General features: G+C 49.5%; 1 protein-coding gene across 6 annotated transcripts in view; it reads left to right on the forward strand.

Annotated features, from left to right (window-relative positions):
* ARHGAP32 (Rho GTPase activating protein 32) overlaps positions 1–26,480 on the forward strand; it is a 239,011-nt gene that overhangs the window by 129,056 nt on the left and 83,475 nt on the right. For all 6 annotated transcript variants that reach the window (XM_032133853.1, XM_032133850.1, XM_032133852.1 and 3 more), the window contains one exon: positions 14,889–14,975. In XM_032133853.1, the coding sequence (XP_031989744.1) occupies positions 14,889–14,975 (87 nt within the window). The remainder of the gene's footprint in view (positions 1–14,888; positions 14,976–26,480) is intronic.

Here is a 26,480-nt window from a genome sequence, read left to right on the forward strand (position 1 = left end):
GGCTGCAGGGGAATTTCATGGAGCTGTAGCCCGGAGCCGGCCGGCAGCAGTGGGAAAGCAGGGACATGAGGAATCCTTCCCCGGACTGTGCTGGCTCTCAGACGTGTGCTGGCAGCTGCTGTCATTGCTTTGCTCTGCTCTGGGGCTGTGCAGCCTCTCGTGTGCCGCGCTGAGCACAATCCCTGCATGCATTCCCTGCTTCCCTGTTTCTCTTGGCTCCCGCTGAACTCCACGGCTCGTCCCGCGGGACCTTTCCAATGAGAGAGCGAGCGGCAGCGGGAGGCACAGCACGGCTTTCTCTGCGGTGCCAACTGAGCATGAAATGGGCAGCGTGGACGCGGCGCTCGGGGCAGCCGTGGGGGCAGAGCTCGGCTGGCGATAGGAACGCTCGGCTGAGGGAGCAGAGCCCGGTGCTGGCAATAGGAACGCTCGGCTGTGGGGGCAGAGCTCGGCTGGCCCTAGGAACGCTCGGCTGTGGGGGCAGAGCTCGGCTGGCGATAGGAACGCTCGGCTGAGGGAGCAGAGCCCGGTGCTGGCAATAGGAACGCTCGGCTGTGGGGGCAGAGCCCGGTGCTGGCCCTAGGAACGCTCGGCTGTGGGGGCAGAGCCCGGTGCTGGCAATAGGAACGCTCGGCTGTGGGGGGAGAGCCCGGTGCTGGCAATAGGAACGCTCGGCTGTGGGGGCAGAGCCCGGTGCTGGCAATAGGAACGCTCGGCTGTGGGGGCAGAGCCCGGTGCTGGCCCTAGGAACGCTCGGCTGAGGGAGCAGAGCCCGGTGCTGGCAATAGGAGCGCTCGGCTGAGGGAGCAGAGCCCGGTGCTGGCAATAGGAACGCTCGGCTGTGGAGCAGAGCCCGGTGCTGGCAATAGGAACGCTCGGCTGTGGGGGCAGAGCCCGGTGCTGGCCCTAGGAACGCTCGGCTGTGGGGGCAGAGCCCGGTGCTGGCCCTAGGAACGCTCGGCTGTGGAGCAGAGCCCGGTGCTGGCAATAGGAACGCTCGGCTGACGGAGCAGAGCCCGGTGCTGGCAATAGGAGCGCTCGGCTGTGGGGGCAGAGCCCGGTGCTGGCAATAGGAACGCTCGGCTGTGGGGGCAGAGCCCGGTGCTGGCCCTAGGAACGCTCGGCTGTGGAGCAGAGCCCGGTGCTGGCAATAGGAGCGCTCGGCTGTGGGGGCAGAGCCCGGTGCTGGCAATAGGAACGCTCGGCTGTGGGGGCAGAGCCCGGTGCTGGCCCTAGGAACGCTCGGCTGTGGAGCAGAGCCCGGTGCTGGCAATAGGAACGCTCGGCTGTAGGGGCAGAGCCCGGTGCTGGCCCTAGGAACGCTCGGCTGTGGGGGCAGAGCCCGGTGCTGGCAATAGGAACGCTCGGCTGAGGGAGCAGAGCCCGGTGCTGGCAATAGGAGCGCTCGGCTGTGGGGGCAGAGCCCGGTGCTGGCAATAGGAACGCTCGGCTGTGGAGCAGAGCCCGGTGCTGGCAATAGGAGCGCTCGGCTGTGGGGGCAGAGCCCGGTGCTGGCAATAGGAGCGCTCGGCTGTGGGGGCAGAGCCCGGTGCTGGCCCTAGGAACGCTCGGCTGTGGGGGCAGAGCCCGGTGCTGGCGATAGGAACGCTCGGCTGTGGGGGCAGAGCCCGGTGCTGGCCCTAGGAACGCTCGGCTGTGGAGCGAGAGACCCCGCCGTGGGCAGCTGGCTTTGATTCCCAGCCTGGAGCGCTGCACTCCGGAGCTGATGCGGGGAAGGTTTTCTCAGTCAGCTGCTGGGAAGCTACAGAGAGACCTGGAGCTATTAGGCCTTGGCTAGGGAGCCCGTCCATGGAAAGAACAGAGCGTTGTAGCAGGGGTAAGTAGTGCACAGCCTCAGAGACCCTCTGGGCTTGCTCTGAGATCCTTTTTGTTTGCCGTGGTCATCAAGATAAAATAAAACCGCTGGAAGAGTGCCTGCAGGGTGGCACCAAGTGCTGCTGTGGCAATAAAGAATGATTCAGATTCCAGTTTAACAAGGGTTCTTTGCAGAATCTTCAGAGGTAGTTCAGAGGAGGGGAGGTGGTTGTGTTGTTGTGCACACTGTCTTCCATGACAGATTTTAAAGCTGAGGATAATGCAAACTGTGATTCTCCTCCTAGAGATTAACCTGTGGCCTTTGGCAAGATCTTTTTGCAGTGTGGAAGTCAGTCTAAAAGCCGTATTAATGAGGTATAGGGAATTAGCTGGGAGTGGAGTGGGGAACATCCCAGCAGAGCTTTCCTGCCTCAGGAGAAGGGAATGGCTTTTGAGATAAATGTTCTTAAACCTCTAGTGCATCTCCTACTAAGTAGAGAAAGGAGGGGCCAGTAATAAAAGGAGTGTCTTGCATTTTCTGGTGCTAAATGTGTTCCAAACTATTGCTAATAATTCCTAGGACATGCCCTTTGTTACATGGGTAGGGTTAGCAAAGGAGATTTTATCATTTATTTTCTCTTTTTTGATCTTCCATGTACCTTTATAAAGAATCTTTTGAATATAAAGGAATATCTGTTGTCAAAGTGAGTGCATGTTGACTCTGAACTTTTACCTGTATAATTTTAGACCTTTATTCCATGTTTCTGAGGCAGATCTGTGGGTATGTGAAGCAGACTGGGATAAATCTTCCATCAGGTGCAGGGACACGTAATGCTCACTTGGATGTTGTGCTGACAGGAGCCACAGAGCAATCCTAGGAGGTTGCATGCATTTCTTCAGTCATAGCCAGTAAATTATTAACCAGACAAAATCAGCATCTGGACTTTCTAGGAATGCCATTGTCCCCGTGCCACCTCTGGAACCCGTGCCCTGGGAGCTCAGTGCCACTCCAGGTTCTCAGTGAGCAGCACAAGGGGGTGCTCAGCATCTCCAACGCTCCTGCTAAACCCTTGTGAGAATTCCCCTGCTCCTTGCCTTGGCAGGCTGAGTCTCTGTAGCTGTCAGGATGTGTCCCAAAGCTCCCTTTGTGCTGGCTCAGCTCCTTGGCTTTTGTGTGGGAGAGTTGGACTTAAACCACTTCCTATTTCCTGCCTATCTTTGCTCCTTGCTTATCCTAAGGGCCACTGAGCCTTTCATCCCTCTACCGAGATTTGCATATGTGAAGAGAGGGAATATCTTCCCAGACTTCTTCCCCCCCCATAAATTGGTCAGGCTGAGTGACACCTTTCATTTGGTTGGTGGTGCTGCTGATACAGCACCCGTGTCACTCAGAACGCCGAGCTTAATGTCTGCCATGAGTTAAAGAAACTGAGGGGGTTTTGTGTTTTATTTCTCTGTGTGTGTTTGGCAGAGCAGACTGAGCAGAATAACCAGGATTTTTTGGACTGGCAGCTTTCAAATTCCTGCACAGTGTGCATGGCACTACTTCTCACACACAACATTCAGCCACTCTGCAATTTAAATTAATTATTTGGGATCTGTTTGACTTGTCGCTTTTTCCTTACACTGATTCCTTGCAGCACACTTCTGTGAATAGCCAGGCTTTCTCTTTCTTTTCTTTTCCTTCTTTTCCTTCTTTTCCTTCTTTTCCTTCTTTTCTTTCTTTTCCTTCTTCTCCCTTCCTTCCTTCCTTCCTTCCTTCCTGCTCCTCCAAGTACTGTGCAGCTTAATGAGAGCCAAGTCTCAGAAGTGTGAAACAAAACAAGAAGCTCAAAATCTTCTGCCTGGTCCTGAAATGCCCCCAAAGTTCCTTTTTGTAAAGTCACTCAAATATGTCTTCAAACTCTTTACATCAAACCTCTCTGCCTGGGACCTGGTTTCTGGTACCTGGAGGTGTCTGTGCCAGGGATTGCTGTTGTTTGTAATTAGATTTTGCTAGCAGTGTAGTGTTAACAGGAACCTGTGCCCGCAGTCATTTAACCCAGCCTTGCAATTGCTTTCATTAAGGAAATGTTTCATTTATGCCATATTTTTTTATGGAAATTGAATTTAGAAGGAATAAGTTGTGCACCCCAAGATTGTTTGCATTTCCTTGTGGCTGCACCACAGTTATTTCCTTTCCTTGGGAAAAGCAAAGCCCCAGGGGATGCAGAGCTCAAGGTGAGGTTGGCCAGGGATGCTGGGATGGAGCTCTGGGAACAAGAGCAGGACATCACACGTCCTCCTGGAATGGGCTGTTTTCCCCAAACAACAACACAGTCATTGCATCCACAGCGTGCCATAATGGAGGCTCTGTGTGCTGAGCCAGATGCACCCGGGCTGGGCTGACCCTGGCAGCTCTCCTTGGAGCAGCTGTGGATTGGATTCCCACCAGAGGTGTGCTGGCAGAGCTCTGTGCTTTGTGTTTGATCCCATGGGATGTCTCTTGGTGGCCAGAAGCCATAGATGGGAGTGAGTAACAGATTCTGCTCATTTATTTTCTAGTTCTCAGTCCCTGGAGAGCGTGTCCGTACAGGGGAGCATAGAAAGTTCACTCCTGTGCCCCTGTGATGGTGGGAATGGCCTGATAACCTCCCTGGGGGCAAGGCTGCAGGAGGAGTGTGATTGCCTGAACCACTCCACGCTCCCAGCCAGGCTCTGGCAGTGATGCCCCAGCTGTGGTCACAGTTACTGAGTGCAGGGACTTTCCAAGTTGTCACTGTTCGTAGCTTCCTACCCCTTGTAAGTCTGGTGAGAGAACAGCCTCCCATGCCCCTGGCTGTTGGTTTGAGAGCCTGTGCTTAGTGTTGTGTTCCATGTTGTCTCCTGAACCCCAGAGACTGGAAGTCGTGTCCCCCCAGAGGAGAAGGAAATGAGGTCATCGTGGAAGCAAAAAAACGCAGGAAAGAAATCCATGAAGCAAATCTGTCAGTAGTTCTGTGTTTCTCCCATGTCTTCCCAAATGCCATTCCAAGTGACATAGATCCTGTGTCATAAAAACCAATAAAATCCAGGCTTTACCCAGCTAAGGTGAGAAGCAGTTCTCAGCCCAGTGGCTTCAGTTGATGAAGTTCAACACTGTTTATCTGAAGGCCGTGATTTCTGTAGCCTGGAATCCAAGGAGCGCAGAAGTTTCTCAAAATAGAGAGCTTTAGAGACAGAAGACAAACCCAGGAAATTCCAACCAGAAACCCCACAGGTGGCAGATGGAGCCCATGGAGCAATCCAGGATGTTTTGTGCTCTGTGCCAATCCCCAGTGCCCGAGGCCCTGCTCTGCCTGCAGCCACATGCAGGGGTGTTCCTGCTTTGTTTTTAATAACCTCCAATATTTTAATTCCATGCAAACATTCTGTTTGGAGACACTCAGAAGTTGTTTTTGCCTAATGGGGTCTCCAGTGGCTGCATCTAAGAAGTTTTTATCAATATTTCATTGCTTTTGAAGATTGACCTTCTTATACATTTAGCGGAAATAGAAGGGTGAGACCACTTGAGAAAACATTTGCAGCTTAACATGGGAAAATCTGAGGAAAGTGTCTCTGATATAACTCTGAGATTTTGTGTCTCAACAAGCTTAGGCATCAAATAGACTTGGCTTAGGAGTTAAAACAAACAAACTCCAGCAGTTATACACCAGCGGCCTGCGTTGGCAGCTCCGCCTGGGATCGGGGATTGAAAGGGGGATCGTTCCAAATTGTGCATTTCTGACTGCACTTAGGTCAAGGTTACTCCTGATTTCCTCTCAGAGAGGCACCGGCTGGATCTCCTGTGATTTGTGTCTCAGAGCAGCTCTACAGCAGCAGCATGGGGAGGACCCTCCGGTCCAAAGCAGTGTGTGAGATTGGAAAGGGTAAAATTCATGAGGAATTGCCTTCCCTTTCCTCTTGTTGTGTCCCAGAGAAGTGTGGCACTGGCCAAGTGTTTTTAGATTTCTCTCTTAGCTGATTGATATCTCTTAACCTGCCTTATCTTTTTACCCTGTGTCTGATGGACCAGAGTGGACCTGTCCAGTCCCTGGAAAACTGAAAACCCAGCAGGTCAGATCTCAGAGCTGCTGTGGTTGCAGAGGAGTCTTTGCTGCCACCTCGAAGTGATGCCATTTCCCATCCTTCTGGGCAGAGCTCAGGGGATGTGTATTTTAAAAGTTGCAGCAGTTTGTCCCACGCCAGGAGCTCCATTTTTCCATGGGAGCCCAGCAGGGACTTCTCAGTGTCCATACATCTCCACCTGTGTCTGCCATGTCCCTGGAAGTGTCCAAGGCCAGGTTGGATAGGACTCTGAGCAGCCTGGGCTAGTGGAAGGTGTCCCTGCCTTAGAATAGAATTCTGCGATTCTATGATTTTTAAGTTATTCTCTGCAGGAGTTTTGATTTTGGAGGACTTCAAGGAGTGTCCCAGCTGTTCTCACCTCTCTCAGAAGCACCAAGATGTGCAGCACTTGTGCACGACCTCACTGGAAGCTGATATTAAAAACAAAATAGCCAAATAGCCCAAAGGAGACCTGTTCTTGCACTTGTAAGGCACATGTGGAGCCAGTGCTGCATCCAGTACCAGTAAAGCACCCCAAGGGTCCCGCTGGACTTGGGATCTGCCCTTTTCTTGAGCTGTTCATATTTATAAACCATGCTAGGATTTGTCAGTCTTGAAGGTGAAGCTCAGATGAAGGGATGCTGACTGCTGAATAATCATCCTGCCATAGGAAGAAATTGTCTTGTGTGATTTGCAAGCTTAAAATAGTTCTGGAAGTAACTGCAGGCAAAACACACATCCCACAACCTCTTACATTTACTCAGTGTGAGTTCTTGCATAAAACCCAACCTCTGAGTACACCTCTGATTGGATGGGAGCTCCTGTCTGCTGGGAAAGAGATTTGCTGTGTCCAGCTCTGGGGCCCCCCATGAAAGAAGGATGCGGAACTGCTGGAGCGAGTCCAGGGAGGATGCGAAGCTGCTGCCAGGCTGGAGCCCCTCTGCTCTGGAGCCAGGCTGGGAGAGCTGGGGGTGCTCACCTGGAGAGGAGAAGGCTCCAGGGAGAGCTCCGAGCCCCTTGCAGGGCCTAAAGGGGCTCCAGGAGAGCTGGAGAGGGACTGGGGACAAGGGATGGAGGGACAGGACCCAGGGAATGGCTTCCCACTGCCAGAGGGCAGGGCTGGATGGGATATTGGGCAGGAATTGTTCCCTGGGAGGGTGGGCAGGCCCTGGCACAGGGTGCCCAGAGCAGCTGTGGCTGCCCCTGGATCCCTGGCAGTGCCCAAGGTCAGGTTGGATGGGGCTTGGAGCAGCCTGGGACAGTGGGAGGTGTCCCTGCCCATGGCAGGGGGTGGAATGTGATGAGCTTTAAGGTCCCTTCCAAGCCAGACCGTTCTGGGATTCCGTGAGTCAATTTCACATCTATCCCTCGTATCCTTGCACATTCCAGTGATGTTTTCTGTTGTTTTGTGCTCAATCCGTGGGGAGAAAACAGGGTGTCACAGAATCACCCTGTCACAGATCACAGAATATCCTGAGCCGGGAGGGACCCACCAGGATCATCCAGTCCCACCCCTGGCCCTGCACAGCCACTCCAACAACCCCACCCTGGGCATCCCTGGCAGCGCTGTCCAAACGCTCCTGGAGCTCTGGCAGCCTCGGGGCCGGGACCATTCCCTGGGGAGCCTGGGCAGTGCCCGGCACCCTCGGGGGGAAGAACCTTTTCCCAAAATCCATCCTAACCCTCCCCTAGCACAGCTCCAGCCGTTCCCTCGTGTGGTGTCACTGGGCACCAGAGAAGATCTCTCCATGGAGATGTTTTGCCTCTTTACTGCAGAGGTGCTGTGGAGTTTAATTCCAGCATCCAAACCCTTCCACACAATGGTATCTCACACTCTGTACAAAACAGGTGTGGAAACCCAAGAAACACGGAATGCTTGGGTTTGGAAGAGTCCTTAGAGATCAAAATCCAGCTGATTTTGGTCAGAGGGAGCTGTGCTTGGATCTCTGCTCAGCTTGCTGCTGATGGTGGCTGAGTGTGGCTGGGCAGGCCCCTGGTGCTCCATGATTGTCCAGGGATAAGGCCCAGCATTCCACATGGTTCAGATGACGTGCAGCAAAGGATTTACTCACACCCTGGGGAGCCTGGAGTAGTGATTGTGTGGCATTACAGGAGGTGCATTTTCCTTTTTACTCTTATCAAGCCCTATTTGATTTTCTGTGTGTTTTTTGTTGCTTTTGAGTTTTGCTGTGTTGGAGTTGTCAGAGGGGTGATTTAGAATAGCAGGGGAAAAAAGGAGAGTCAGATAGAAAAATACTCTTTAAACGGGGCTTTCTTGTCTTTACTTTGATCATTACTTCAGGATATTTACGCTTGGGTAAAGAAACCACTCTGTGGAAAATGTTCTTTTCCTGCTCCGAAGCCACAGTTGAGGATGAGAAGGGAAAACGGGAGAAGATAGGAAGTGTGTGGGAGGATAACTAGTATATTTAGCAAGATAAAGCTGGAGTGAGTCAAAACAGGCCAGATAAATACATTTATGCAGTCAGAGTAATTAGGTAGAAAATGTTTCCTGTTTGAGAAGATTTGCCAACCTAAAATTTCAAATATAATAAAATAAAATCTTTACATATATCAAAAGGCAGGTCTGGAAGATGCCCCATTACCAGACAAGCTGCTGTGAGTAATGGCCTGGGTAATGAGGATGAAGTGGGGCTTGGGTCAGCAGGATAATTTAGGAACTAGTGCAGGAACTGGCTGTTGGTGACTGGGGCTGAGATATGTGGTCACAGCTTTTCCTTACAATGAGGCAGCATCTCGGAGTTTAATTAGCTTTTAATTTCTTCAGGATTTGTCCCAAGGATATTTGGGTCTTAGAATTACTGTTTCTTAATCAAACATAGCGATGTTTCACAGGGAAATGAGCCTCCTGCTCCTTGCCCTTGGCCACCAGACAGGCTTGCACCCAGTGCACACATTGCGTGAAGGTGCCGCTGGTCCCGGGACTTTGACCTCGTTTGATTTGCTAAAGTGCACAAACAACATAGATTAACAGACATTAAAGTGTGGTGGTTTAGGAAGGGGAAAGAAAAGTTATTCCTAATACTGTTAGAAAGAAGTTATCAGATGTAACAGTGCTCTGGAGGCTTGATGAGCTTTTGCCATGGCTGAGTGTGAGCGGCAGTAATTCCCATCACCTGTGTCTGGCTGCCTTCCCCAGGGATTTAACCTGGAATTCCATCCTGGGAAAACATGCAAGATCACCAGCTTTCCTTGGAACAATGACACAACCTCTGCCAGGAAAAGCAGCAGCCTTTCCACTGACTTAAAACTCCTGGCTAAAGCTGTGGTCAGCGTTCCTGCCATCCCTTGTCTCCTGGAGTTTCCTACAGATGTGAGCTCCTCGTCCCACCTGGATCACTGGCCAGATGCTGCCAGTTGGTTGTGTTAGATCACAGGGGAGAGGGGCTGCTAATGAGGCTCAACTTGCTTGGACTTTACCTTATAATAACTAAGTTATATTCAGGATATAAATATAATTACATGTTTATTATCTTTTCTCTTAGAGATGTAATTTATTATATGAATATAATAATATTTATTATACAAATAATGTACTCACATTTATATGCATATATTTATATATATACTACAATATAATTATATATATTAGGTGGATAATATTGTGTTAAATAGCAGTAATTAATATTAAATAATTAATATTTTGAAGCATAGAGAAAGAGCTGTAGAGAGCAGCTGTGTTCATTTTATGTCCAGGGAGCTGGAAAGGGGCTCAGCCTGGAGCAAAGGAGGCTCGGGGGGACCTTGTGGCTCTGCACAAGTCCCTGACAGGAGGGGGCAGCCGGGGGGGTCGGGCTCTGCTCGCAGGGAACAGGGACAGGAGGAGAGGGAACGGCCTCAGGCTGGGCCAGGGGAGGCTCAGGGTGGATATTGGGGAAAATTTCTTCCTGGAAAGGGCTGTCCAGCTCTGGCACAGCTGCCCAGGGCCAGTGGTGGAGTCCCCACCCCCAGAGGGATTTCAAATCCATGTGGATGTGACACTTGTGGACGTGGGTCAGTGGTGGCCTTGGCAGTGCTGGAGAAGCGGTTGGACTCTGTGGTCTCAGAGGCTTTTCCAGCCTCAACAATTCTGGGATTCTCCATAATTCCTTTGACTGGCCCCGAAATGTGTGTTTTCCACGAGAAACCCTCAGGTCAGGGCCAAGGACAGGTTTCTGTCACCATCTGAGAGATGCCAGAAATGCCTCTGTCAGCTCAGATTGCTGGTGGATATTTGTGATTGTCCCAGTATTTTCCTGGAAAAGCTCCTGTTTGCACCAGCAGTGTCCCTAAAGCCTCTTGAAGGAGCAGTCCCTGGTGTGCAAACACAGCATCCCCTGCCCAGGTCTTGGCTCTCTGCTGGCTCCCACTCAGGCATCGTTACCCAAGGAACTGAGATGAAACTTGGCAGGTGCTGTGTGGGAGACTGAAATCAACTCCAGGAATTGTAGGAGTTATTTTACAGGGTTTTGCTGCTCTCTGGAGTGTTATTCCCTGGCTGTGTCCCAGGTCAGTGTAGCTCCACACCTCTGACATGAGATGAGGTGTCAGTGAATTAGATAAATTAAAGTTTACTAAAAGTTTACACTGTTTGGGAAGGATGATCTGCTCCTTCTATTTGGAATCAAGATTATTTTTCTAGTTTACAGTTCTCATTAATTGTCATCTAATTACTGAACGCCTCCCCCATTAAATTCTAACCTTAACTCTAATTCTGTTGGGGAGGGGGATTTCTTCGGGCTTTTTCTTTTCTTTTATGTTCCTTTTCTCTTTTTTACATATTTTAATTTTATTGTGAGCTCTCTGCTGCAGCTCTGTGTTACTCACTGGCTGTGATGTGCATGAGTGAGATCAGTGTGTTCATGGCTTTATGAAGCAGAAGTTGAATTAAGTCCCACAGACAAATCAAATCTATGCTTCCCAGGCTTCTCACAAATTATCCTTTCACCGGGAGAGCTGGATGATGGAATTGACATCACTCAGGAAACAAGGAGATGAAAGTTAAAGCTGAGCTTCCTTTGACGTCTGGGGCTCAGGGGCACCAGGTCTTACCTGGCCAGGATTTGGCACTTTGTTAGTAGCCAACAATCCCAGTCCTGTCAACAGATTTATGTAGTGCTTTCCCTGAGATGATTTTTCACAGCTTTCGCGGTTTGTAAGAGGAGCACACAAGACTTCAGTGGCTGGAAGTAAAAAATGATTGCACAGATCTCAAGGGTCATCTTTTAATTATTTTTAATTCTGAATGTGCCATATCATAACTCAGCCTCCTTCTTTGTCGCTGTTTTTCCCTACAACAGGAATGACCAATAAGTTTTGCTCTGCAGGAGACCCCTGTAATCAGTGCCCTTATCACCCAGATTGCCAGAGATGAGCCTCTGTCTCAGACATGAACTAGAAGCATTTTTAAGCTTGACCTCCCTATATATGTGATCAGCAAAGTCTTGGCCAGCAGGCGCTGCTCTTTTGGGCAAAAAGAGCCAAAAGCTTGTGGTACCAGTTTGCTGGTAGAGGAGCAATGATCTGTGTTGAATTCATCATCAGTTCTCAGTGGACGTGTGCAGGAAGCAGGGGGGAGACTCCCAAACTTGTCCCCAGCTGTGTAAAAGCAAATCTGAGCAATGCCTTGGCACTATTGCCCAGAGAAGCTGTGGCTGCCCCATCCCTGGAAGTGTCCAAGGCCAGCTTGGAGCAACCTGGGACAGTGGGAGGTGTCCCTGCCCAAGGAACCAGATGAGCTTTAAGGTCCCTTCCAACCCAAACCATTCTGGGATTCCCTGATTCTGTGGTGTTCGCAATTATCCATAAAGTGTAGCGTGACCATTTTTAAGGCTTTCTTTGCATATCATGAAATGCTGCCAGTGAAAAGTTGAGGATACTCTAAATATTATTTATGAAATCGGTCATATCCATTCATCCTATCTAAGTGTATGTATTCCAACAATAAATGAACCTAATGGGAGCTAATGCATCATAATTGTTCGTCAGGCTCAGAAGCTTTGACAGCCAATTTCAATGTGAAGAAGGAACATTGCAGATTATATATTATAAAATATGTGCTGTTTAACTCTGATCAGTTGCCATAAATGCTATTTACAGATTATTTATCTCAGGAAAACACGTTGGCACAGTTACAGGGATATCCACCAGGCCCTGCTGTTCTTTAAGAACACAAAAATCAATGTCCCACTTTGAAGCCAACCAAATTCTGCCTGTGAGTCATGTTCAGAGTCCAGTAAGGTCTTTGCTTTGTGCTTGGATTTCAAATCAAGCCTGGGGGCCACTGTGCTTTCCAGGATATTCTGTTTACAAGGGATGCAGCAGCAGGAAAGGCTTTTAAACGACAGGACAGCCACAATTTTTGGGAGAGCTTTGGTGCATGTCTATTAACAAAGCAAAATACAAACTGAACCACATGGGGACCGGGAACATGAGCGAATATTCATCTTTGGGGGCATTTTGATGTGAGGACAGCTGGATTGCAGGATAAACTCAATAGATTTTCCTGTGTAAACAGTTTCTGTCTCTGTCTCAGTCAGCACGAGGCTGCCTGTGGGAGGGGAGCAGTGTTCAGCTGGTTTTTACAACTCCCCTCTCAAACGAGACATTTGCATGGATGTAGGGCCCATCAGTGGGCTGAGATGTCACCTCTCCACACAGTGAGTTTGTCTGAACAGTGACTGAAGCAGGGGCTGCCTGGGAGGGTGCAAACTCCTAAATGTGCATCAGCAGGATGGTCCTCAGGCAGGTGTGCCTTGGGAATGGGGTTTGCTGTACCTCAGTGTCCTACACACATGGACCCCACACCTGCAGCTGACACACTGCTGCTCTCCTGAGGAGTCTGTGCAGAGCCCTGGCGAGGCCGGAGCCCGGCCTGGTGGCCGTGTGTGAGAGGGAAGGGGATGAACTCAACCCATCCTAACTCACCCCGTGCCTTTCTCTACCCCACGTTCTGCTGCACAGAATCAGGCCCTGAATTCCTTCCAGGGAGCTCTGGTGATTTTGTTGCCTGGCTGTTGTTTTTTCGGGGGCCTGTGGTGATGAGCTTTGGCACTGATACACAGTGAAGGGACACCTGAAATTCCCTTGGGGCTGGGAGGTTTGTGTGCCCTCGGTGAGCACAGGGGAGATTAAGGATGGAAACCTTTCTCCAGGAGTAGGAAACCCACATCTAATTCATAGAATCCCAGAATGGGTTGGGTTGGAAGAGCCCTTAAAGCCCATCTTGTTCCACCTCCTGCCATCTCAGGGACACCTCCCACTGTCCCAGGCTGCTCCAAGCCCCAATGTCCAGCCTGGCCTTGGGCACTGCCAGGGATCCAGGGGCAGCCCCAGCTGCTCTGGGCACCCTGGGCCAGGGCCTGCCCACCCTCCCAGGGAACAATTCCTGCCCAATATCCCATCCATCCCTGCCCTCTGGCACTGGGAAGCCATTCCCTGGGTCCTGTCCCTCCATGCCTTGTCCCCAGTCCCTCTCCAGCTCTCCTGGAGCCCCTTTAGGCCCTGCAAGGGGCTCTGAGCTCTCCCTGCAGCCTTCCCTTTTCCAGGCTGAACACTTCCAGTTCTCTCAGCCTTTCCTTACAGAAGGGCTGCTCCAGCCTTTGGATCATCTTTGTGGCCTCTTTGAACTGGAGCTCCTCATACCTGGCAAACATGGAAAATATCTCCAGCATTTGTAAGCCTTCCTCTACTGCTTGCTTTGGGTTTCCTTTGGCTGTAGTTTCAAAACTCAGTAGCACTTCAAATGTGACATTTGATAGCAAAGAATGATGACAAAGGTGGGGGGAAGGTGCGATACAGAAGCAGTGGTTGTGTTTAATCACATTAATGGCAGCAGCCTAGGTTGATAATAAATTGTACAAGTCCAAAGACCTTCTTTGGTCCAGGAATGTTGTTAATTACCTGTCTACAGCCATCAGAAAAGAAATTAGTATTGCAGGAGTTGGGTTGGTGGAGGGAGAAGGCTGAATCCATGTGCTGTGGGACTTCCTTGCAGAGAGAAGGGAGATTGTGGCAGAACAAAGTTGAATTAATTCCAGGTGTCATGGTCATTTGTGTGGAGAGAACTTTGCCTTCTTTGTCCCTCTTTCATGAGGTGTCTCTCACTCCCCACTTCTGATTTTCCTTGCTTACATTCATTGAATACATCAACTTGGGATTCTTCTCCTCAGCCTTTCTTTCATTTCTGCTTTTATTTGTTTCAGGATTTTTTCGCTCGTGGCTAATTAGGATTTTTTTACAGCCTTTTAAGTTTTATGTACACATTTCCTTTATTTATTTGCTTTGCAAACAGTCTTAATTTGCTTATGATGATTTGTAATTTCTGTTCTCAGAGAAGATCATTAAACATAAGCCATTTTCAGTGCAGGATATCAAGACTAGGGGGATAACAAGGCCAGGAGTGGCATGCTCCGGCCTTGGTCCCTGTGCAGAAATGAGACAGTGAAATCTCTCCTCACTACTCTCACACAAACACATCCTGATGATGCAGTTAATGACTCTGGGTGTGATGAATGGTGCCATAAAACTCTGCTGGGGTGAATTGCTTGACAACACTGAAATTAGGAGATACGTTTTATTATCTAATGTCTGCCTGAATGTATAAAATAAAAAAATAAATAAAATGTGAGAAGGGGGTAGGGAGAAGCACTGTTCTATATTCACTAGCCATGAATATTTATAGAGCTATTTTCAGTGAACAATTAATTTTGCAGACTTCTAAGCTGGAGGTTTAATCCTGCCTTGAACAGTTTGCCTCCCCATAATTGTTTTATTTTTGAACCATGTTTTTATTTTTAACCTGTCAGGTGAGGTGCCAGAATCCAGGAGAGTCTCCCCTGGGGCAGCTCCAGCCAGACAAGCCCTTCCCTGATGATTCCCCGATTCCCCGAGACCAGACATGTCTTGGAGCTGGCTGGTGTGGATGTTGTGCTCCATGTGCCATGGTGTGCCTGGTTTATCCCCCTCACTGACCTGCTCCTCTCTCTCTCCCCTCCCTGTCTCTGCAGCTTTCGCTCCCGGAGGAACAGAACGAAGTAACGAGGAATGGCTGTGAGTCCAAGGAACTCGTGTACCTGGTGCAGATCTCGTGTCAGGTAAACGCCCCGTTTCCTCTCCCCAGCCTGGCTTTCATTCTCTTTCCAACAGAGCCCCAGAATACTGTGATGTGACACTTCCCTGTGGTGTGGTTGGGGTTTTCCATCTCTTCCCTGGCTCAGTCCCCCAGGGATACTGCCTGTGGTGCTGCCACCAGCACGTTGTAGGAGAGGAGAAGCATTGAGGGGAGAGAATGGAGAATGTGAAGCAAAGACTCCTCGCTGATGCCCAGGGATGAGCCCAGAGACAGGAGTGGGTGTGCCCAGGCTGAGGGCACTTTGGGGGGACACAGACACCTGGACAGGGAGAATCCCAGCCAGGGGTTTGTTACCACAGTGTGCTGCTCCCAGACACCTGGTGTGGAATTCTCATCTCAAGATGCTTTGGGCAGAGGAATCTGCTGCTCTGTCCCACAAATTCTCCACCTGCTGATCTGTGTGACTTTGTAAAATGCTACATAATGGGTGTGTTTTAATATGCTCAGTGAGTCCCTCTCTGTGGGAGATGCAGGGCAGGGGCAGGTTCAGTGCAGTTACTGCCTGGGTTTGGGTGTTTTCCTGGGTTTAGGATAGCAGCTCTTTCCATGATTCACCTCAGCACCTGAGCGTCCCGCTTATCAACGAGTACACACAGATGGGGTGAATCTGCAGTGTCCCTGCTCTGCTGCCTCAGCTCTGTGCTCAGAGTGGGCTGTTGGGAGCGCTGAGGAACACAAACACAGCATCCTTCATCCCGAGGAACAGAGCATCCTGCATCCTATGGAGCAGAGCATCCCACATCCTGGAGAGCAGAGCCTCTCGTTCTGTTCTGGAGATGGAGCCTGGCCAGGCTGAGCTCCAGCAGGGTTAATTCCAGCAGGGAATTCCCCTCTGTGGGCAGCTTTCATGTGTTCCTGTACGTGTTTATAAATGTGCTCTCGGGAGAGGGAAGGGAGGTTCCAAGTGGACATCTCTCAAATTTGCCAGTGTTTGGGAATTTTCCAGGACTGTTGTAACCCCCTGGAGCCAGTCTGGCACAAAAGCAGCACTTCCCAGGCCAGCAGCCCAGGCTGGCAAGCAGCACAGCAAACCCTGAGGGCGGGCACACGTCTGTGTCCAGCCACGGGCAGGGCAGTGCCTGGGAAATGGAGTTCCAGGGGACTGTAGGAAACTGGAATTTCAGTGTTTCGAGCACTCACATTTGGGACACATTTGCAGTGCTTAGTGGAGGGATGAGCCCGGGGTTATTCCCTGGCTGTTGCAGGTGAGCCTGGAGAACGTGGCAGTTTTCCTCTAGCTCCAGAGTACATCACTTCTGATCCTTCCCCCACCCTACTACACCTGCAGAGGTTCACAGGGTGCCTCAGGTATAAGTGTGTCCCAAAGCCTGCAGAATGTCCCTGTGCAGGAGGGAGCCTCAGGAGCAGCAGAGAGCTGGGATGGGGCAGGATGGAGGTGAGGCCTGTCCCCACTCCTCTGGCACCTCACTCCCACTCTCCAGTGCTTTGCAGGGATGTGTCTGAGGGTACAGATGGATTTCATCTGTGTGGGGACAGTGGGGGAAATTCTGAGCCTGGCAAAGGGAATTGCTCCTCTGCAGGCCCAGCTCCTGAGAAATTCCCTTCCCTTCCCTTCCCTTCCCTTCCCTTCCCTTCCCTTCCCTTCCCTTCCCTTCCCTTCCCTTCCCTTCCCTTCCCTTCCCTTCCCTTCCCTTCCCTTCCCTTCCCTTCCCTTCCCTTCCCTTCCCTTCCCTTCCCAGTGTTTGACTGAACTCAAATGGAAACACTGGGAGTTGGCTTCATCCCTTTAAAGGATGGGCATAGAACCAGCCACCTTTGTCTTCCTTTCTTCCTTTTTCTTTTTCCTTTTATTTTTACCTTCTTTTCTTTCCCTTTTCCTCTTTTCCTTTCCCTTTTTCCTCATTCCCTTTTTTCTTTCTCCTTTTTCTCTTTCCCCTTTTTCTCTTTCCCCTTTTCCCCCGTCTGTCTTCACCTTTTCTTCTTTCCCCCTTTCCCTCTTTCCCGTTTCTCTTTTTCCTTTTTTCCTTACTTTTCCTGTATTTTTTTCTTCTTTTTTCTCTTTTTTTTTTCTCTTCTGTTTTAAAGTACTCTACCTGGCTAGCTCAAGCTTCTCCCTCCCCCAAGTGACCCTCTCCCATATTACTCCATGTCCCTGTCTCTCAGATCAATAGAAAGCTGAGAAGCTTATGACATCTGGATCCAATGACCAGGAAGGCATGGAAGGAACTGCACAGCTGAGCACCATTTCTGCCATGGAGATACCTCACCCCTGACATCCCATGGCCTCTCCCAGTGCCCAGGGGAAGATTCCATTCCATCACATGTTGGACACCAGCAGTGTCTGCGTGGATTTGGCTCCACATGAGAATGGAATGGGAGGTGTGAAATAGCTCATGGAATGATGGTGCAGTGGGGACAGATTTTGGCAGGACGCAGCTGCATCAGGCCAAAAATATTGAAGGAGGGAGGAAAAAAGCCTGAAAACCAAATTTGGCTTTCCTCACCCTTTGGATGTGCTTCCAGCACTGGTGTTCAGCCACTGCAGCAGCCTGAGCAATATCCTGGATTGCTCAGATGGACACAGGGAATTCTGTCAGTGAGGCTGCATCCACAGAAATGTGGAAGCTTTCAAACAGCTGTGCTTTGTTGCAGAAGCAGATAGCAGAGAGTGAGGGTGTTGCTGTCCTGGCAGCTTTGGATTCCAGACTTAGAGAAATAAGTTAAACCCGTGGGTTTGGGGTTCAGTGCTGGGCCTTGCCCAGTTTGGGCTGTGCAGACCCACCCTGTGTGCTGGGGCCCATCAGTGGCATTTACTGTGTCATTTCCCTCTGGAGCAGGCAGCAAAGCAAAGCTTTTGAACAGCAGATATTTCAAACATCCATCTCAGCCTTGGCTGGGTTTGGCAGGACACAGCTTCTTACACTGAGGGAATTCTACCCCACTCTTTCCCATCTGTAAGTATCATTTTAGTGGTGTAAAGAGAATTACACCACTTACATAAGCTTGATGCTTATTTTGCAAAACCTTCTCAGATAAGGTTTGAAAAAGCATTCTCTGGGAGGTGTATTTGTGCTGCAAGTCAGCTTGTGAAATCCAGGCTTTGTGCAAGGTTTGGAGGGGGGGTTAAGTCTCTGCTCAGCTTCTCTTCTGCTTAAAAACCTCAAAAAATTAATCCAGTTTATTAGCTCTTAAGGAGCAGTGGGAATATATAGAGAGCTGTTTCAGAAAAGAGGAGAGGTAGGATTCTTCTTTTGATTCCTGTGGAAAAATTTAAACATGAAAACTAGGAAATGACAAAGGGAGGGAATTAAATCCTGTTGGGAAGAGCCAATGATAGGAGGGTTTGGTTTAGTTTGGTTTTTTTTCAGCAATGCAGGTGGATTTTCCTTTCTTTTCCAAGGAAGATTGCACTGAACTTGCATTTCTAGAAGATGGCTATTTCAGGACTGCTGTGAAAAGAGTGATGTTGTTAAAATAAAAGGGTCAAGTCCTGAAACGATGATGTGAGGACTGAACCCTCTGAACCTGGAGACAGTAACTGATAATCCCTGTGGTCCCTGAAGGAGCACAGGGGGTGCCTGAGACCTGTAGGAATTCATACTGTACCTGGTGCTGTGAAGGTCCTTGGACAATGTTTGCAATCCTTGCGAGTTTCCACTGGAATAAGCAAAGAATTTACATGGTCTGAACCACATTTAAAAGGGGTTACCTGGTGTATGGAGAATAAATCAGCACAAGTCAGAGCCTGCAGAAAGGCTGGGATGGGCTAATCCAGGCAGCTTGTAAGGAAGGCTGGAAATGTGCCTTTTGGATGTTTTGGGGTTTGTCTGTGTGACATTACAGCACCTCCCTGTGTACTTACTTCAATATTACGACAGAAGAATGCCCAGTCTCAGCTTTTGTTCTGAAAAATAAAAGAAACTTGTAAATACTGTTTACAGTGTGAAATTCGTGGTGTTTGAACACCTCAAGCATCATTTTTGGTGACATTTTGAGTGGCAGGGAGAGAACAAGGACTGGCTGTGGAGATGTTCACGTAACCTCCAGCCATTCCCAAGGCTTCTGCTGCTCATGTCCATGCTCACAGGTGGATTGTTGGGGCAGGGCTGACAGGCCCTGCTGAGCAGGGATGTCAGACTGCACGGGCACGAGCCGGGGCTGGCACAGTCTTGGGGATCAAACACAGGCTGACTGCTGTGATGCCAGCCCAGCCACAGCACCTTTCCTGCTCCCGCTTTCCAGGGGATAGTGCCAACAAAGGAAGCCTTTTTCTGCTCCAGCACTGGCACGTTTCTAAGGCTGTTCCCAGAGCAGGTATTCTCGTGGTCCAATGGTTTTCTCCATTTTCCTGCTCCCATTTTCAGGCTGGCAGGAGCTGGGCCATTCCTGTGGCACGGGATGCCCAGTGCCGTGCCCTGTCCTGTTCCTGGTTCCAGCAGTGCTGCTGTCTGGGCTGTGTTTGCTCTGATGGATGGAATCAGGTCTCTGATGCACAGAGGAAGACACTGCCCCAAACCTCAGCTGCTTGTCCCAGCTCTGCCCTGCGGGAGATTCGAGCTGGGCACCTTCTGTTTGAAGAGCAGGATTTGCCCAGCTCTGAAGGCATCCCCATCCCACATTCCCTGTACAATAATGAGTGCCTGAAGGGCACAGGAGGGAATGCCAGGAAAAACAGGCTCCAAGGAGGAAGAGCAGGCAGGACTCCCCACCCCGGGTGATTTGTGGGGAGGGGAGAGTGGAAGATACTTCCCACAGGGGCGATGTCTTAGTCAGAGGAGCAATGTCTCAAGTGTGGTTTGCTGCTTCTGGCTGCCTGGAATGGTCCAGGCTGGAACCACAAATTGCTTGCAGGAGGATTTTTGAGTCAAACATTCAAAGTATGGCTGGGTTTTTTGTCTTGAAGGCTTGTTCTTTATTAATAGTTTCTGATTGAGCTCAAACACCTGGAGAACAGGAACTGAGTAAGTGCTACTTTGCTCCTGTGAAAAGCTCTTTAAGCAGATGACTAAAGGACAGATTCTAACGCACAGATATTCTTCTGTGTGCTTTATATACTTTCAGAAAGACAGAGAGGGGAAAGCTCTCACATGTTTGTTAAAGGGATGTATCTGTGTGGAGCATCCAGGTGGATCCTACCCAGTGCAAAATCTGTCTTCAGAAATGGCTCCTTCTCCATGTTTCTATACAATTTTCTGCCTTGATTTAGGATTTTGCTAAACAAAACAAAAGCAATTAGTAGGTGCTTTTATTAAACAGTAAATTTTCACATGATGCAGCCCCCTATGTGTCCTCACCCCGTGGTCAGGGCCAGCCTGTGTGTGCTCAGCAGGGCTTACAAAAGCTGCTCTGCTTTCAGATGCATTAAAATGCTGGTCACCATCACGATCTTTCCCCTGCTTTGTTTTCTGTTCTTCTTTTCTGCCTCTTGGCACCACTTGCCTGAAGATGACTGGAGAAATGAAACTTCCACTGACAGGTTGCCCACGAATTTGGTGCCTCATGTGTGCAGGTGTTTGGAAATGGAATCATGGAGAGTTTGAGTTGGAAAAGAACTTAAAGCCCACCCAGTTTCACCCCCTGCCATGGGCAGGGACACCTTCCACTATTCCAGGTTGCTCCAAGGCCCGTCCAGCCTGGCCTATCCAGGGATGGGGCAGCCACAGCTTCTCAGGGTAACAAATCCTGGGTATTTTATAAATCCACGAAACCTTCTGAAAACCTGCCCATTCTGGCTTGGATATTTCTACCCCATCCTTCCAGATGTGCACACGTGTTGAAACCTCTGTCCTAAACTTTTCTCGGGCATTGAGGGCTGTTTCACATTAGGCAAAAGAAAGCAGCAGAATTCCTTGTTTCCACCCTGCTAATCCATCATTCCACGTGCTGTGCTCCGGTGGATCTGAGGTCACACACTCTGTGCCTCCTGCTCCCAGCAGCAGTAAATAAAAATGAAGTGACAGTGGGAATGAGAATTAATCAAGAATGCCTGAAGCTGGCAGGCAGCCTGCAGGGTGCTGCTGGGCTGTGCTCAGACCTCAGGAGATCCCAGAGCCAGGGTGGAGGGGCTTTGAAACACCTGGCTCTGTTCCAGGGTTTGGGAAAGTGAATTGGCATCTGTAGGGGTTGAATTGCATCTGAACTGCATAATTAATGTTTATTACTCTGTAGCTGGCATGATAACACTGGAGGACAAATTCACTGAGTAATTGGGGTAATAGGTATTAAGGACAAGGGTTTGAGTGGCCGGTGTTTGGAGTTTTCCAGCAGAACTGGGTAGGGCAGCACTCACATCCAGCAGGATTAACACTGGGGTGTGCTGTGCCCTGTTTTAAAAGCAGATTCACCATACCCTTAGCTCAGCCTGGGGTTCTGCCCTGTGATCCTTAATTCACACACAGAATCATGGAGTCACTGAGGTTGGAAAAGCCCTCCCAAACCCTCGAGTCTGCTCTGTGACTGATCCCCACCTTGTCACCAGCCCAGAGCACTGAATGCCATGTCCAGGTGTTCCTTGGGCACTCCAGGAACCTCCCTGGCCGGCCCCTTCCAATGCCTGACCACTCTTTCCAGGAAGAAGTCCCTCCTGGTGTCCAACCTGACCCTCCCCTGGCACAGCTGGAGGCCGTTTCCTCTTGTCCTGTTGTGACATGTCACCATGGAAGTGGCAGTTTTGAGGCAAAAGGGATTTTTGTCCCCTCCAGGAGCTGCACTGCACTGTCCCAGCTGCATCTGTGTGTCCTGGGGCTCTGGGATTCCCTGGCCCTGCTGGTGGGACTGGTCCTTCAGCCCCAGCCAGGGGCAGTTTCACTGCTCTGCTGTGTCTATCCATCCACTGGTAACGAGACATCAAAAATTACTGTCGCCCTTAAACTTTGGTCTTTAACTGCTCCATTCATGGCTCTCTTTGGATTTTTTTTTCTCTATTTAATTATTTAAATGTGTATTGTGACAGAAATGGGGTCAGCTCTTTCTCTTCTTAACTCTGGATGCGTGAGACGCAGAAGCAGTGTTGTAGCTATGTGTGGATTTTGAATGGAATAATTCTTTATATAAAAACTGTCGTGGAGCTGTTGGTGCTAAAGCACATTTTTTCAGCAGGTGCAAATGTAGGTGCAGTTCAAGGTGTCCCCTCAACGTGCCAGGGACAGAGGCTTTCTGTGCTCAAACTCCAGTGGGGAAATGCTCTGGGGAATTTATTTGAGGGTGGGTTTTTCTGGGGAAAGAGGGTATCTGGAAATAACCTCCTGAAGGCAAGAGCCTCCCAGCTCCTCAGACCTGCCTGAGGCTGAGCTGCTGGGTGGTTCTTGGTCAGAGGGAATGTGAGTGATACAACTTCAGATGGTTTTCCCTGGTGGAAACCCCCAGCTGAAGGAAACGGCCAGTCCGTGCTCTAGGGAGGGATGATGAGCAAGAGGGAAGGTTATTTGTCAGGATAAAGTGCAGTATCACATGAAAGTGCTGTCCTGAAAGGGTGTCTGTGAGCAGCAGAGGCTCTCACAGCTCCATGATAGTCTGTTAATGTCGTGGCCTTTGGGCGTTTTGCCTTCAGACAGAAAACAAGCAAGAATTAGAGATCTCTGCTTGTCCCCGGACTGTGCTCTGGGCTCTGCCACTGAGGATCACTGCAGAAATCCTTGGGGACAGGACTGTGGTTTCTCCCTGTGAGTGATGGATCTTGGCAGGGCTCCTGATCCTCATGTGGTGCTTTGGAGACAAGGCTGGGCCCAGCCACAAATGGAAGGGGACACTTGGGTTGTTCTGACGAGACACCGAGTCCTCCCCACAACTGAGCAAGTGCAGATGCTTTGCAGAGGAGCCCTTTGCCTTCAATTTACTTGTTTTACAACTTTTCCAAGAGCAGGGCTTGGTTCAAATCCAGAATGAGGGGAGGACTGTGGTGGATATTCTGTTTTTCTTTCCTTCCTTGATGTTTATTCCTTGTGGGGAGGTTTGCCATGCGCACATTTTTAGTACCTGTTTACGTGGGGAAGGTGACACTGTTAGGACAAATCGCCTCAAACAGTTTCATCCAGTCCCACCCTCTGCAAGGCTGCAAAGCTGCTCTGCTCAGCAGGTGATGCTGGGTGTCAGGTGGCTGAGGAAGCAGCAGGAGACAGCCCAGGTGTGCAGTTGGGATGCTCAGGCTCAGGGTAGGTGACAGTCACGGACCTTGGAACAACATCTGCCCTTCCAAATAGCAGATTCACTGAACAAAAAACGCAGGGCAGGCAGGTCAGGAAAGGATGGTTTCAAAAAGGCTCTGTCCAGGCACAGAAACCACATCAAAATAAACAGTGTGTGTGTAAAGGCAGGATCATCGAGTCACAGAGTCATTTAGGGTGGAAAAGACCTCCAAAATCATGGAGTTTAACCTTTGCCACAGCACTGCCAACCCACCACCAATCCATGTCCCCAAGTGCCACATCAACATGGATTTTTTTAACTCTTCCAGGGAATGTGACTCCACCCACCACTGCTCTGGGCAGCCTCTGCCAGGGTTTGACAACCTTTTCCATTAAAAAAAATTTTAACTTAATATCCAACCTAACCCTCCTTAGGGCATCTTGTCCTAAAGGTACTTCAGTGGTAAATCAAATATGCATCATTTTCACTGTTTGTAGCAAATATTTACTGGCACAGAGCCAAGTGGCAAAATACACAATCCCAGCAGTTTCCCAAAGTTCTCTCCTACCAGTTATTCTGAGTGCACGTGGATTATTAAACTGATACTCTGAAGATAATTTGTAATTGAGTTGTTTGGGTATAAGAAGGCTGAGAGTGCCACTGTTGCACTCAGTAGCTAGAGGTGCTTTGCCCAACTGGATGTTACATTAAAAATAGGTTTTGTTTAGAGGAGTCAGTCACAGAATTCTCAGGGGGAACCTGATTTGAGCTTGTTCCTTAAATTCCTGGGGCTTTCCCAGAGTTACAGAGCAGGTTTGGGCCCCAAGTTTGTTAAAATCCACAGAGCAGGTGTTGTCACTCTGAGTTGTGTCACACTGAGGATGTGCCACAGGCTGGGGGACGGAGGCATCAGAAATAAACACAGACTGTATTTTCCAAGACTGTAGAGCAGGTTTGCCACCAAGGGCTCAGGTTTTGACAGATTAGGAAGGACTTTCTGTTTCCAAATAGTGCATTTTTAACTCATCCGTGGGTTTAAAACTGTGCCTTTATTTCAAACGTGGTTTACGCTTTTAAAAGTCCCCGTCAGGGATATAAGACAGTGAAGATGGTCTGTCTTAAATATTTCATCTCCTGGGTCTTGGCACCACTTTTCACTCTTTCTTCTTAAAACTGATGGCTGCAGCTGCCAGAAAAGCAGCTGATTTCTCCATTTTGGTTCCATCTTTGTTCACAAAACCTCCCCAAGGCTGCGTCTGTTTCTTGTGCTTTCTAAATAATGTTTCACCCTTCCAACCTCTGTACTTGAGGCTTGATCAGGTACATCTCTAACACCCCTGCTTGCCAGTGTTTTCCCTGGAAATACTCATGGTTTTTACCTATAACCTTGCCCAGAGGCATTTCTTACCCTGTTAGTGATGTTTTCCAAACACTGGGAGTGTTGCTTCGTTCCGGGGTGTCAGGATGAGCGGGGCGGGAAGGGAGCAGAGTCAGACACAGCAGCGTTTCATTATTGCTGTGCTCCTGAGTGACTCTTGTTCGTAAATGAGGTGAAGGATGTCTGGTCTGTGGCACAGCAGCCCTGACAGGATCATGGGGGGTTTTCAAATAAAGTTTTTTGGGTTTGGACCTACAAAAAGCCTCTTTTCTCCTTCGTAGTTTGTTTTTACAAAAATGTGCTTCTGTGCTCTGGCCAACTGTATATATATATACACACAAGTCAGCTGTTTGCTTCCATAATCTGCCTGAGAAATGAGACTTAAGAAAATGGAGATCTCTATCTGCCAAAGCTGCTGATGCTGTAGGTGAGCTCAGGCAAGGAATTTGGAAAGTTCTTGTAAATAGGAAAAAAGGGGGATATGGCTTCCCACTGCCAGAATGAAGGATTAGATGGGATATTGGGCAGGAATTGTTCCCTGTGAGGGTGGGCAGGCCCTGGCACAGGGTGCCCAGAGCATCTGGGGCTGCCCCTGGATCCCTGGCAGTGCCCAAGGCCAGGCTGGACATTGGGGCTGGGAGCAGCCTGGGACAGTGGGAGGTGTCCCTGTCCATGGCAGGGGGGGACTGGATGGGCTTTAAGGTTCCTCCGAACCCAAGCCATCCTGGGATTCTGTGATTTTCTTTTATTTTGTTTTAATAACCTCAGGCAAGAAATTTTCAAAGGTTTTTTTGTTTGTTTTGCTCTAAAGGCCGTTGGTGGCTACAGGCTCTGACGGATCTGTGTTTCTCTCTGCGGTGAGGTGCAGAGCAGTTTATGGCACGTTTGGGCTGTGGGGTAAGGAGGGAGCTGTATTTAATGCCTGCAGTGTCCATGCATCCATTTTTAGCTGTACATACACCCCCTCACTGCCCTGCTGCCTGGAGGGTGGTGGAATTTCAGCTCCCTGAGCTGTGCTCTGTGGCTCTGAAGGGTTTCATTTGTGGCTCCAAGCTCTTGTTGTGTCACGACTGTGATTTTCTGAAGTGCAGAAAAGCAGCCCCCCACGCTGTGCCCACCCTCCCCTCACCCCTGACCTGCTGCTCCATGGTGGAATTCTGCTAAAGAGATGATGGATATGGAAGTGTTTAAATTGCAGCCTGTCAGGAGAGCAGAGATGTCACTCACATGGTGATGGCTGTCAGTCCTGGGTTGAGTTCAAGGTCTGCCAGGCTGCCATTCAGAAATGGGCTGGTTCTGGGAGGAAAAATGGCTCTTAGGGTTTCAGACACTCTGCTTGTGTTGGGTTGTCTTGCTGGGCTCTTACTCCTGTGTACCTGTACAAAAGCACTCACCCCCAAAGCCTGAGCCAAGTGTTTACTCTTGGCAAAGCTCCTCTGAGGGACACAGGAACCACTGGAGCTCATGGCCTGTGTCACCTTCTCCCCCAGAGAGCCACACACACCTGAGGGGGTGATTTCCCAAACAGGGCAGACAGGGATGACACTGCTGTCACTCAGACCCAGCCCTGTGTCCCCACGTGCGCTTTTGGGGGCTCCTATGTGTAAATGGAATCCAGCAGCACAAGGAAGTCTAATTTTTAGGGGAGAAAATCTGCAGTGGTTTCCATTAATACCTCTTTTTTTCCTAGTGACTGCAATTAATTGATAATAAACTGATAATTAATGCTGAGAGATTAATTTCTGCTGGGGAATAAGGCTAATAAGGGTTCACCACATAAATATACCAAATTTTCTCCTCTGCCTTCTGCTCTGTCCATTTGTATATTGCCTCCATCTTGTGCTCGTTCCTCCCTTGTCTCCATGTCCTGTGATTCCAGGTGGAGTGCTGAAGTTTTAGCATTTCATTCAGAAATAAAGTACTTTTATGTTGCCTTAGTGCAAACTCGCTTTGCGTTTTAAAGATTTGTAATTTTCTTCAAGTTAAATAACACACTAGAAGTCA

This window comes from Corvus moneduloides, chromosome 25 (genome assembly GCF_009650955.1).
Source record: "Corvus moneduloides isolate bCorMon1 chromosome 25, bCorMon1.pri, whole genome shotgun sequence".
In the NCBI taxonomy this organism is placed as follows: domain Eukaryota; kingdom Metazoa; phylum Chordata; class Aves; order Passeriformes; family Corvidae; genus Corvus; species Corvus moneduloides.